Below are 14,707 nucleotides of genomic sequence, written 5' to 3' on the forward strand. Positions count from 1 at the left end.
GAAGTGGCGAGGTGGAGCAAAGCGGAAGGTGAGGCGCTGCAGCGCGAAGAACGCAGAGGTCTTAGGAAAACGCCGATCTCCTTGGATTGGTTTGCCATATTGGGGATGTTCGAAGCAGAGGGGGATGGGGACTCTGCTGATTCGATGCCTTAGCACTGCACTGTGTCCTACGAATTCTGAATTTCATGTGCCGCGTCTATCTATGGTGCACTAGCTAATGGCGCGGGATATCCCGTGCTGCTCATGATGTTGCTCATGACTATCTGTATCTGTATTAATCAATACTACTGAGTGGAATAGACTCATGGGTGCCACCAGGCATGACCTAGCCTACACATACATGTATTACGAGTGTCGAAGGGGGGGAGGTTCCTGAGGGTGGAGGGGGGGGGTTTTGTTCCGGTTAGTTCGGGGAGCTGTTACATTATTAAGTATACCACAAACTACAAAATGTACGATGTACTTGCTGATATTCTGTTCACGAGAGCATGCCACCTTCTCATGCTGATCCTAACTGTTGCCTCTGTATTGATGCTCGTGTTACTATGCTAATAAACAGATTTTCAAAAAAAAAACTTGAATTTTCAGAATTCTAGACCATTTTTAGGTCTTGCACAGATAGCACTAGCAACAGCTTTTGTCATCAATACATCAAACAGAATTAAATAAAAGTTTATATAGGGGTTGTGTTTTGAGTCAGCCATCTTCAGCCATTGACTTTCATTTGTTTTTCATGATTTGATGGGCTGTCTGTCAACCCATGTTATTTTGAGGATGGTTATATGGCCCAATTTGTGTTCGCAGTAGATAATGTACAGTGTTGAGATGAAGTGGTCAAGTATACCATATTTTACTGGTAGGACAACATTGTACTTTGTATCGGGGCACTGCCATCTTGTGAACACGTGTAAGGTATGTCAGTGCTATGCTGGTTTGAGGGGTTCCGTTTGTCTTGTCCCTGGGCCTCTCTTTGCCATGGTAGATGTCTACTGGTGAACCACTCAAACGCAACACACAGCTGAACTCTAACATTGAAGAGCAACAAGAAGGGGGACAACTACTAACCCAAGACCCAGCAAGCCAAACCATATTATGCAGAGCAGATAGAACTTGTGCATGGCTGTGAAAATGGCAGTGTCCTCCTGTACTTTAAAAAAAAAAGAATTTTTGTCTTCATTAAAGATAATCACCAACAAACAATACAGATATTGTTGTACGGTATGTTACATACGTTGCATATAATGCAATATTACTTCCTCATTAATATACAGTACTGTAAGTTAATACGTTATGTAAAAGAAGAAATAATTCACTTGTCAACATTACACAATAAAGATAGTTATCCTCATGTCATTCTCTATATTGTGTTTGCCCTATTCCCCATATAACCGTTCCGTATTGCCATGTGATGACCCTATTAGTTGGTCGGTAGTCATACATATGTCTACCAAAGAAGTGTTGTAAAAATAAAGATTCCTAACTTACCCATGAATAACACACCCAGCCCCCTCCCCCCTACGTAGACTCATTTGAAATATAATCAGATAGTCACTCCATCCCAGCGCACTGAGAAGAAAAGTCCTCCTAAAAGTCCTGCGGTGCATATTTGGATAACCTCTTCCTGTACTGCATTAAATTGGTAAATTATGCAATGGCTCAGGTACTCTGACTCAATGGATCATACAGAACACCCTGTATTGGGGGGTGGGGGGAGGAAGACATAGGGGGGCTGACAAGGTGACAATTAACCACCCAATACGTCTATTTTCACATATTCTTCCAGCAGTACATTCCATTCCAAGGATATGGGCTTCTTTCGTAGACCCCTTTGTTCTTGTGCAGCTTGTAACCGGGAACCTAAATCAGGAACGTCCAACATAGGTCCAGGTGGGTCAGATCAATAACAATTTTCTGCCTATCCACATGGCACAAGTTTCCATACACTTTATTAAAATGTATTACCATAGTACGTTGAACCTGCCATGCGCTTAAACCAATGTGACAAAAGTATTCAGTCGAGATAAAATTATCTCCACATGGAAACACAACAAATTTAAATAATTGAAATTTTAAGAATGAATACAAATGTTATGACAGGAGACAGTATTGCAACTTATACAATTTTGACACCTATCTTACTCACTGTCAAAATGTGTGTGTGTGTGTGTGTGTGTGTGTCTGCCCTTCTATGGATTGGGAACCAGAACAAACCAAGACTGCCAGATTTAAATTGACCCGCAAAATCAAAATACATCACAACTGTTGCTGTGGGAAAATTTGAAACTGATGATGCATCACAATGTATAAGACTGAAGCAAGAGATCAGTAAATACAGATCAGACTCTCCTACTCTATCTTTTAAGATGTTCTAGCTGGCATACATTTTAAATGTATAAATACATATCTGATAACCATGGAGCACTAGGTACCCCTCTATCTCAAATGACTGCATGATATCAACCCCTGGACTGTAGGAAATCCACTTTTTTTGCAAGGTCACTGCATATTTTTCACCTTTTGCTGGACCCTATACATTTGCTACCTTTAGAACTCTGTGCACTTTACCCATGTTATCCGGTAGTAAAGTGCATCTGCTCCGCCTTTAATTATAGTTGAATTGGCATACTCCTTATTGGTATTTTTTACTTGTCTATAAGTCCTTAGTATGTGGTACAAAGTGCACCAAGGGCCTGTAACTTAAATGTCACAAGTAGACTGCAGTACCTATTGCGCCATCCACTACAGTGGAAGCACAAGCATGGCTTCAAGCCTGTCCCGTTTAGCCTGACTGTAGTAGTGTAAAAACTGCAATTCGACTTGTAAAACACTCTTTTGACAGGTCAAAGCCTCCCTTTTAGATATTAATAACTCACCCCTATGTAAGCCTTGTAGCTCAGAAGGCATGCTGCATGGTATTTTAATGTAGGACATTAGAAATGTAATGTTAACATGTCCTTACAGTGACGAGCACCCAAAAGCAATTTTTCTTTATAGCAGGCCTAGCTGTCCTGTGTTGAAAAACAGAGTACAGGTTAAAATCTTAATACTTTATCCCAGGAATGGGACTTGCTAGAAAAATAATTAAACAACTAATTTTAATAGTTATTAAGGAAAATTAACTTTTAGAAAGTTACCTCTTCCCTGCCTGAAGATCCTATAGGCCAATTAACATTCTCCATTCATTAATTCTCCAGCTTTCCCCAGCCTGTATTTGGCCTCAATAAGCTGTGAATCAGGTGTGAACTTCCTCCCAGAATCTCCACAATAGGTTGCTGTAACTCACAGGTTGACCTGAGTGGGCATGGTTGAATTCTTTGAGCCCAGCAGAAGCATGGGGATGGTGAGCATCATTTTTCACATTACACTGTCAAAACCTGCTTGTGTATCAAATCCTGCTTGACTGGTCAGCTGGGCTCACACATAACACTTCGGGTACACTTGGAAGGAAGGAAACAATATGCCAAGGCAATTCTTGGGTATCCACTGTCTGGTTGTTGGAAAACCTTGCTTTTTTCATACCTGGCGTATGTCTCTAGGTTTATTGGGGATAGATTCAGTGACTGCCTCAAGCTGGTATTTAGTGTTGAATGTGGAGGGACAGTGGGATTACCATAACATACTCCCCACACACAACCTCAAGCCCTCAGAGCCCAAGTTGAGTATGGCAAAAGACTTTCACCATAGAAAATGGCCTAAGTGAATAGAGTTGGCCCCAGGAACCTTTACCCCATTGGATAGGGTGTGCCTAGGAGTTCCCATCCACACATTCATACCAGGCATAAATGTGGCATCTCCAGGCACCCACTTTAGAACACTGCTTGACCTGAGGAAGAACAGAAGAGGACCGGGCCTTCTATCTGTGACCTGAGTGCAGTCCTTAAGGATTGGACCTGCTCCATCTCGCACCTAGGACAGACGTGGACTCCAAGGCACATATTTCTGACCTTCTGTTCAAGCTACAGGGGCACAATAAGCTACAAGATGCCTTTCTTACAACTTTCCAGCTGACCAATGGCAATTGGATATGGTCTTGACCCTGCTGTTGGCTTCTGACTAATTCTCTAAGAGCCTCCCCAAAGGTCCTGGGAGGCTTTAGAAGAAGTGTATTTGTGTGGTGGATTGGGACTTAAAGGACTAAGTCAGAAGGTAAAATCTTTGACCAGGATGAACCTAGTTAGTGTATCCGACCAAAACTGCACTCCACTGCGGTCATCCTCAAATTGTATCTAGGTCCCGATCTAACACAACGATTGATTATCATTAGAGGTTTGTTTGTGCTTATTTTGATGGTATTTCTATTTGAAACTTTAAAAATGCATATTCTCTGGTTCAGCTTATTGGATTTTTTTCATTGTGGTGTAATTTTGTTTGCTATATTGTACTCTATTTTTCTAATTCGGTTTCGAATTTTTATTGCTTTTAGCATTTTGATTTATTAATGTTTTAGTACTGCTTAAATACTTTACACATTGCCGTAAACTAAGCCTGTCTTCTCTGTGCCATAGCTACCAGGGGATTGAGCTCTGTTTAACGGAGTGACTTTGAGGATGCACCCTGACAAGGGTTGTGATTATTCCTTGAGGTGGGTAGTCACCCGCCTCAAATAATAATTCAATTTCTTACAGGGAACATAATGCAAGAAGAGAAAGCAACACTCATCAATGGTGCGCTGCATGACAACAACATGATTATTTTTTGGCCAAAATGTAGGATTTCAGCATTTGTGGGAAGTTAATTCCACTTTTCAAGCATGGTGCGTTGAGAATAGCAAACAGACCGTAGCCATCCTTCTACGCTTTGTAGCACTGTCACCAGTAGTTTTCTTCATTACACACAGTTATTGGGATGGTGATAGCTCACCCTCATATTCCTATAGTTGGAGCCATAATAGGCAGTAGCTCATGGCTGCACAGGCATGTATGTGATATGTAGCCTTCATTCTAGAAGGCAGGGCATATAAGTAACCAAGGATTACAGTGAGCCTGTACACGGGCAATCAGGATTTAAAAATTCATCATGCATGCTACACACCAAAAATGGGTGACAATGACAATGACAGTGAATCAATTGGACTAATGAGGTGCAAAAATAGATGTACAGATGCAGGAACTGGTTGATAGGTCAAAGGGCAAGCAGGTGTCACTCAGCTCCGGTTATGATAATTTGGCCTTTTACCCGTGCTCTCCAAAGCCACCTTACTGTTGGACCAAATACTGAACATAAGTGCACCCCATTAGCACTTGACGCTCAGGGTACCTAGGCAGAGTGGCCAACGGTTAAAAGGAAATAGAGTCCCTAAAAAATAGAGTGTATCTTCTAAGTCGTAGTACCGTAGTGGATCATTGGATAACAGCAAAACACACCAAACAAGATCTTAGCTGGTGCGTTTTGGAAACGGTTAAAATGAGTCTAAGAGGAGGTGATATTACCTCAAAACGAAAGAAAAGAGAACAATTTTACATGTCTGAATTCAACACAGTCCGCAAAGGACTGAACAATAAAGAAGATTGGGAAAGAATAGTATGAGTAGACTGAGTTTGTTCGCATAAACACTCTGAACACTGCGATGTTTTCCTTTCTTCTGCGAGACCCTGCCATGTTACAGTATTAATACAGATTTTAGAACTTAGAGTAAAGTTACCATTGCAATAACTAGGCACTTCATTCAATTCTGATTGTTAGATTTATGAATATTCTGTCTCTACATAAAAATATGTGATTGATATTATCGAGATATGAATAGTTCGAGTAATTCGAATTAAGAGTCCATGTGACTCTAATGATCTCGTAAAATAATCTTGTTTAAGATTTGAGATTTAGTAACTTTGTAGGAATAACAACAAGCTTCAGCAGCACTGTAATATAAATAATGACGGAAATATGCAGGTACGATTCCTATCGTTAAAACCTATAGGTTTCCCATCCCAAAATGGCCGACAACATTAGTATCACGTGATCGGGCCATGCTTATTGACCCCTGACCCCTAGGTGTTTATAACCAGTGAGAACGGAAGGTCCTTTGCACACCAGGAAGCTGTACCAAGATCCGGTGACAGGGAGGCCGCTGGTTTTAATTAAGGTATGTTGAACGTATGCTACGCGGGCTTTTGGTTAATCTCTTGCTCGTAAGCCATTATGGTTAAATTCATCGAGTTTGTTAAACGGCTCTATAAGAGTGTCCCTTGATATATATTGCGCGCCAATGATCCGCGAGGCATACCACAACGAGGTTTGCGACATTGCGTAATTTGAGCTTAATATATTTTTCCGATGTGATATAGACACTCCCCCAAAAAAATGGGTACAAGTTCGGAGTATTAATCTAGCTCCGCGCCATTATTTTATTACAATGACAGAGACATAGCTCCTAGTGGTAATAATAGCACCATCCGACTTTAGAGTGTTCTTGGGCACTTATATGAGACACCAGCACTGATAATAATATGAGGCAACTTTTTTCTCTTAGACTAATGTCTCATCGCGAAGACAGACATAGCACTGGAGGAAACAAGCAGCAAGGTGTTTCTTCCTCTAAACCCTTCAGCAGTTTGATTATTTTTCCACTGCGTGACTCCATGATCGGATCGCATTTGTAAATCTAATAAGAGGTATTGATTTATTACTTTACCTTTAACTTTATCTAAAGACTCCAGGACATGCCAATTTTTTTTTTACTAAAAACAAAAAACGGGTATTTCTGTCTATTCAGTACGATCGAGTTGATCCGACTTCCATTCATTTACACGGTGGTCACCCTTGGTACAGCGTTTATCTTCAATGAAACTTTTAACCACAGGTATGGTTTAACTTGGACCCTCCTCATAGGAGTTAATAATGTGATTAGGAAAGGCATGAACATGTGTATAAATAAGTGCCTCAACATATTTTATGCATTAGGTGGATGTTAAAAAGACTCTCACCAACTACAAGATACGGTGCTAAATGATCAAGTAGCCGCATTTGTTCTTCATCCGTGTGTAAATCTCATACCAATCTCTCAAAACTAGAGGTATGTTTTCTGCGGGTGAATTGTAATGATTGCATAGACACTGTACGGCAAAATTGCTTTTTGTGGTATGATGTGGGGCATTGAAAAACACATAGGAATTACATGTGTACAAGTATCTCAATGGTGGTCACTCCTCTCTTATTCATATTTAAAGATATTAGAAAGAGGTTGATAATTGGCCAAAGAAAATTTCCTTTAAGTTTTAACAATACTAGTTAAGGGATTTTGCCCCCTACTTCCGTAAAGGATTATATATTATGACTAAGAAGGTAATTAATGATGTCAGGAGAAATTGGGACTCTGTGTAATGTAGATTTTAATTGTTGTATTTCTTTTTAGAGATAAAAACCGTCCTGAAGAAGGTGTCTCATCCTTACAAAGCACCGAAACGCCGCGTCGACTTTTAGTTTTTTAATGTGGATTTTGTGTATATATATATTTGTATGAAACTATTGTGTCATGTACTGACTCCGGGGCAATGCCTTGGTTTGCTAATTTAAAAACAAAAACGGATGTTTTTAACTGTTTCTTTTAGTATATTGTATTTACACAGAGTTTCCACTGACGTTATTTGTACTCCCTGTATATTCACAGTAAGGGAAGTTTAAAGTTGTTTAGGGTTACTTGTGAGTTGACTACTGCCTCCTATAGTATTACTGTGGCAGACGGTACTACGACTTAGAAGATACACTCTATTTTTTAGGGACTCTATTTCCTTTTAACCTTGTTCACCCTGTCCCTTATTGGTTCAGAGGGTACCTCCCTTCTTGTTTTGAAGAGTGGCCAAAGGCTCATTCAGGCATGTGGTGTTGGCAAAATACTGAAAATTGAGTACATCATAATTGCACTTATTAAATCCATGTACAACCAGCACTTCATCTTGGACAGAGAAGCAATTCTGTTGCATGCCAATACATTTCACGATATGCTCAATAATTTCTTAATATATGCCCAGCAATGATATGACATGCCCAGTACAGCCATGCGTTAAAGGCCAAGCAATACTGTCATATGCCAGTTAAAGCCACTTTAAGACCAGAACAAGTATGCTACGCTGATTATTGCTATGCGCTGCCCATCAATTCCATTCATCAAATGCCATCCATTGCCATTGTTGTCAATGCCCCTTTATTTCCAATACTGCAATCATAAGGTCATACACTCAAACACGCATACCAATACGGAAATACAGAGAAGCGTAATTTGGCAGACGGGCTTGTAAACACACATACACACACAGCCTCTCTCACACACACACATTCTGAAACCACACATGGCCAAAGCTATCTTATCGGTACTCATCATCCCCTGGGACAATGCAGTGCGACCTCAGTACCATGACATATACAGAACCAACTGAGGCCAATGTAAATAACCTCCCAAGCAGGTAGAGAGGACCAATGAGGCCAGTTGTAAAGAACATTCCTGGGCCAACGTAGGGTAGAGAAACTGATGTCTCCAATGAGCCCTAGGTCTCGAAACAGGGCCACCATTTACAGGCTACTGATTGCCTCCGACTCTGTACGGGATCATTTACCTTAGTTTATTTCCTGCTCTCCAAAGACAACAAGAAAACACATGCCTTAGGCTTTAAACTAGGTAGCCAGGGGGATCTATTGGCATTCCATGTCCCCCAAGGTACAGGTGTACCTAAGCACTGGCCCTTAGATTTGAATAGACCCGGCATGGCTGGAGTTGCACAAGTGCACCCCTCCTTTTCTGAGAGCGACTACTGTCCTCTTATCAGGCTGAGAAGAACTGGCAGTGCTGACAATAAATGAATGTAGCAGAAGAAACAGACTTTAGCTGTTGTTGTCAGTGGGAATTAGCTACTGTCTCTCCTCTTTAAGATGGTGTGCCATTTCCTATAAACAGGATCTCTTCTCTGTTTTGTGGAACATGGATGGAGAAGACATGACTGTTGCATGTATCAGACAAAGTGAGCCCAGATTGGATGTGCTGTACTTTACTGCATGGAGACAGTCGATTTTGAACTCCAGTGTGTGGATGACTGCAAGATGTTGAGTAGGCATGCAGTTGCCAGACACAGATGCGATTTGGTGGAAGGCGCAGAAGATTCCTAAACCCCTTTGACGCGAGTCAGAGTCATGTGAATGAATGGTATGGATAACTCTTTAAATGTTCTGCAAAGTTGTGTTGCAGATATCCTGTGTATAAAGACAGCTAGGGAAGAACTCTCTCATTTCTTTCACATCCTCTAAAAGGGAAGCCCAGCTCTATTCCCTTCCATCCCCTTCCAGCCAAATCTGTGGACCAAATGTGACGCGAGTGGGTGAAAGATGACTGTTGAAAAGGAGAGGTCCAGGCAGAAAGACACTGCTTGCGGCTAGCCTCAGGCATCTGATCATCTGGGGAATGAAGCAGCAGCCTCGTCTGTAGCAAGGCCTTGCTGGATCTTGTGTACCATGGACGCTGTTTTGATGTGTACCCTCTACATGACCATCAGCATTTTGTTCTGGCATGATGTCCTCCAATTGTTTTATTTAAGTTTGAGGCATGAGGCACAGTTTAGTGCTTTCTGGAGGTTGGGTCATTGTTTAGGCCATAAAGTCTGGATAACTACTGCAACAGTTACTGCGGGAGAGGGGTACTAGAAGGACTAGGACAGCATGGTTGAGGGTTAGAAGAAATGGGAGAATCCTGCAGACGGGCAGATGTGATGGAACACATTCATGTTCATATTGTTTATCTGTTGTTGCTAAGTGTGCACAGTGTTTTCCATACTGCATTTATGCTATAAAATGATAACAAATGAGAAGGAAACACTTTGCCAGAGTCGCTACTGATGATTTGCCCTACATTCTCTTTCTCAGAACGACTACCGCAAGCTATCTATGCAGTGTAAGGATTTTGTGGTGGGCGTCCTCGACCTTTGCCGCGATTCTGAAGAAGTAGTCGCCATACTCAATGGTGATGTGGACACAGAGCCGGTGGAGTCCCCCAGACACAGGGCCTTACTAAGTCGTGTCAAGTTGGCCATCAAATATGAAGTCAAGAAGGTAGGAAATGCAAAGGAAGTGTAAGTTGTGCTTCCTGCAAAATTCCCTGTTTCTGCTGACTTTTTTTGCATTTGTACATTTAAACTGCCTGTACTGAGAGAAAGTGAAAAAAAGTTAAAACAGTGCTGTTTAGCGAACACAGAAATTAGTAGAATAAGTTAAAACAACTGTTTCAAGAATTTATACTCTTGTGGAAGTAAGGATCCTTCTGTTTGTTTCTGTCAAGTAAGAGAAGCTTATACATGCTGGTACTTTGAAATAAAAGGCAGATCTGCTTAAAATTCTGCAACTAGTACAGAAAATGTGTATATGTTGCAACTGCCATGCACCTGTCAGGTGCATCACAGTTGCAACGTATAATCTTGTTGTGGCACCCATTTCCAACGGAGAACATTGGTAAAACAAACATTGTCAAAGACAGTTTGAGACTTATTGGTATTGTCAGTTCCTTTTAGCAATGCTGTACAACATTAGCAAAAAGCATTTCTTGCCAATCCTCTGCAGCATCAGTCAAAAGGATAAAAAGGTGTGATGATGTGGACTCCTAGCAGCATCGTCATCACCATCACATAAACGTACGAACATGTGATGATGTATGCACATGCATGCATCACCATACAAGCACGTGCATGTATCACTACTCACGCATATGCCCACAAAATGATGGTGACGACATTGCATGTGAGAGAGAGCAACATTGAGCACAGGACCGTTTGGGAGGGGAGATGCACGCAAGAGAAAGAGAGTGACCAGCGCAAGAGGGAACGAGCATTATGGAGCACGAGAAACACAGAGGGAGAGAGCTGGGAAACACATGCACTCTCATGGAGTGCTTCCTTTAAAAGAAAAAAATGTTTCCTAAACGTGAGCAGTGGATAGATACAAGTCAGAAAATTAAAGCAATGGTTAGGAGGATATGCTCCAGGGGATGGAAAGCACAAGAAAAGGAAGGCAAGCCAATGCAAACCAGCTAATAAGAATCAAGCAAATGAGAGTGACCGTAAAGCCAACCAATGGTAAGCAATGGGTGGGCTGTATAAGCCTCATCATTGGGAGAGCAGCACTGTATTAAGATAAATGAGGCTGGTGGTATTATTTTAATAAATTAGACTTTTGCAACAATGATGTCAAAATATAATTAACAAAAAATATAGGTAAAGCTGAATATTGTGAAAGGCAAGCCTCTGTGCTTCCTAGTCTTTTCTGTGTAGCTGTATCTGTGTTACTATATTAAAAATAAGGACCACGCTTCGTTAACAGCATTGTGACAGTCAACGGACAACATCCCTCGGAGCACACGGAAATGTTTCGTTAATGCTCGCTTCCAGTCCAGCTCGCGTCTTTTGTGTCCACAAGTAGCTTCATTTCGACCTTCTAATACTGTATGCCTACCACAGGCACCCAGTGCAGATGCTTCAACCTTTATGGTTTGGGATAACAAAATGATGTCTTTCTAGTTCTGAGTTTAGGAGCCATTTTACTTATGTGTTTGGCTCGAAAGGAAGACATCAGTGTGAAACCAGTACACAATCCCCTGTTACTCAATCCAAAGGAACAATCCAGTGGAAGAGCGAAACTTGCTTATCACGGCTGTGTTTTTGCTAGGATGTGGCTCTTTCCCTTGTGTTCGCCTACCTGGTTAAGGTCTCCAGTGACCCCAGGATTGTAATGTAACAGTAGATTGTGATATGTTGTCCCCCTCTCCTCTTGAGTCCATCGTCTGATGTGTCTCTGGTTTGCCTAATGCCAATGTGGATCCGCTTGCTGCGAGGCTAGGCAGAGGCTTTCTGTCAGAGAGTCATGACTAGACCCAGACTGGCTATTCTGCCACCTGGCATTTCAAGAGTAGGATGCTTTCAGAGCAGGATATACCCTCTTCAAGAGGCTTTCCAAGCTCTCACCTTGAGGCATTCATGGGAGAAAACATGCACCATATAAAATTATGGATGGGTCAGTATCAACAAGAGGGTATCTTTCAACGTGGGATTTTGTTGTCAGTACTGTTGGTTTTATCTTAACAAGCTATGCTTGCCAAAGCTAGATCTTATGTGACCCTTAGGTCCAAATATTTAGAAACTGGAATGGAGTGCTAAATTGCATGCAGTGAAATTCCTGGACTCTTGTCTCCTGGGATTTACCTACTGAAGGTTAACCATGAAGAAATATAATATTTACTACTACAGGCTCTGCTGTCAGAACTGGTAAACCAGCTTGGTTGGCCAATGAGATTTATCTGCAGTATTCTATTTCTGTGTCTTGTGTCTCTGGTATTAAGGTAACTGCTCTGCACATATTTGTAATCCATCATTTAACCAGGGGATGTCCCTCCCTTTTATTGAACATCAGTTTGGAACGTCTTTCCTATAAACGGATAACCAATGCACTTGTGGCTTGTCAGATCATAATGCCTACTAGTCATATCTCGATATATAGAAAGTGCTCTAAAGTGGAAAAAACGTTAGTAACTCGGTTGTAATAACCATTTTTTTCTTTTCCGGCAGCATCAACATGTCTGCCATGATAAGTCGTCAGCCCATCTTTTCTCGCTTCATTGTCACAGACCTCAAATATCTGGAGCAGTTGCTCCTGATGGAATCATTATCCTAAATTTAGGGGTGTAAGTGAACAGATTATACTCCTACATTCTGTTCGCGGGCCTTACGTAACCATGCCTCATCCGCAGATCAGACCTGGCCATCGTTAGAACGCATGTTTTACTTTCAGGTTGCGTATCCCGTGAGCGACTGGCTGCAGAAGCCGTGAGCATCAGAGGTTAGAGCTGCTGTCGGTTAATGCATAGAGTTGAATGGCGTCTGACAGCGCCAAGGGTTTAACTGCTGTCGTAGGTGACATTAATTACATCTGACACTGAGTGATTATGCAATTGCCTGCTTAAGAATGCATTAGTATTCCAAAGGAAGCAAAGGTTCTGGAATATCAATGTCATGATATCAGATCTTCCTTAGGTGCCTGTGCAGTGTTTTTCCACTAACTTTATTGTAAGGAGCAATACTTTCGAGATCTGTTGCACTCTTGTTAAATGTTCTCACACTGATGATCTGTGTCTGGTGTAAACAGGATTGTCACTTAAGGGCTGTCTTATGGAGCTGTTAGGACACTTAGCCACTGTGCACTATATTGCTCATGCCTATGTGAGCCCTCATAAGCGGGCCTTGTCCTCATGAGGAGGGGAACCACCATAGCCACCACAATATGAGCTTTCACTCATCTCTGCTCTTCATCCCGATGCAGACACTGAAGCCTGGATCATGTCACCCGCTCCTGAAACAGATAATCACTGTCTTCTTTTTTAACCACTGACGAGCGTCAAGTCCAATCTTTGAGGGACCTAAGGAAACGCCTCAGCTGCATCGTCTCAAATTAACCAATAGCATTGTCAGACCATATTAAAGTCAATATAGTACTATACAAATTGCTCTTAACATGACACAACGTATGTATTCTGATCTTCGCCATTCTGCATGAATGCTATTCTCTCTATAAGCGATTATACTTCTACAATCTACATGTGCTATCTACAATTTTCTGTGGTAGCTCATTTCATGGGCCATTGTGAGGCCTCCTTAAGATGTCATGTTGACTCTTCGAGTGAAGTTTCACCTTTGTTTGCATGGAGCTTCCTCAATTCGTTCTGTTGTGGCATTTGCTGGTGAGCTGTCCCCATCATTTATTTTTTGGCTTAGGACTGAACCTTCTTTGGGACAAATGAGTCCTGCAGGGATTGTTAGCATGCATCCTGGTGGGTCTTGTGTTACCTTGGAGGGATTTCTCTATAAGTTGTTCCTCAACATTTCCTGCTGATATCTTCACAGGGGTGTGCCTTTTCTCTGACCTTCTTTGATTCCTTTTTTTGGAGCAGCATGTGAGACATCCTTTTTGGATGACTTATTGAATGGCTTTGTCTAGAGTGCTCAGTGTGTTCTTTCTGGACCTCCATCTGTTTCTTACCTTTTGAAATTATTAAATCTAAATGTGCGGCTGGACATAGTGAATCAATATAGTATTGATTCTGGTCTATATTCATTGTTTTTGCATTGTAATTGTTTGAAGGACCAATTGTTCTAAGTAATTAAACCATCTGTTTCTTTGGCCGGCCCTTGTTTGCCTATGTTCACTTGGATGGCTTTGTAGGTGGGGAGGTGATGGGGGGGGGTTTGAGGGCTCGCTGTGGTCTGGCCCCTCACCAGATGGGTTGTGTTTATCATTCAGTGGGAGCAGCGGCAATATCAGACTCCACCTTCTTTTTGCTCAAATTTGGTAACAACAGGTCAGGTTCTAATATACCACTGGGCAATTTTTGAGATTGTCGCAAAACAAATGGTAAACAATCTCTTCTGATTTGGATGTATCTTCACTCTACACAGTACAACATGCTCTAAATTTAGCTGATTTGGAAACTGGTATCTTTAATCATCTTCACCTTGTTGGGAAACATTATGTTAAGGGACTTGATCTGTCAGCTACTTTTTATCATTTTAGTTTTTTCAGTCCTGCGATAGTTTTCCGATCTGAAACATTGAAACACAATCCGTTAAAGCAACTGCAGGCTAGGCATCCGAAAATAACTGGAAAAAAATTGTGTGATTCTTTAACAATTCTCTTGAGAGCTTGAATGGGGAGTGTGGAATATGTAAAAATAATTGTGATTTCAGTATCG

General features: G+C 41.5%; 1 protein-coding gene across 1 annotated transcript in view; it reads left to right on the forward strand.

Annotated features, from left to right (window-relative positions):
• The window catches only part of TRPC3 (transient receptor potential cation channel subfamily C member 3), a 697,537-nt gene that overhangs the window by 192,807 nt on the left and 490,023 nt on the right, over positions 1-14,707 (forward strand). Inside the window, exon 3 of the mRNA XM_078676843.1 lies at positions 9,844-10,029. Within this exon, the coding sequence (XP_078532969.1) occupies positions 9,844-10,029 (186 nt within the window). The remainder of the gene's footprint in view (positions 1-9,843; positions 10,030-14,707) is intronic.

Source organism: Lissotriton helveticus, chromosome 2_1 (assembly GCF_964261635.1).
Source record: "Lissotriton helveticus chromosome 2_1, aLisHel1.1, whole genome shotgun sequence".
NCBI classification, from domain to species: Eukaryota; Metazoa; Chordata; class Amphibia; order Caudata; family Salamandridae; genus Lissotriton; species Lissotriton helveticus.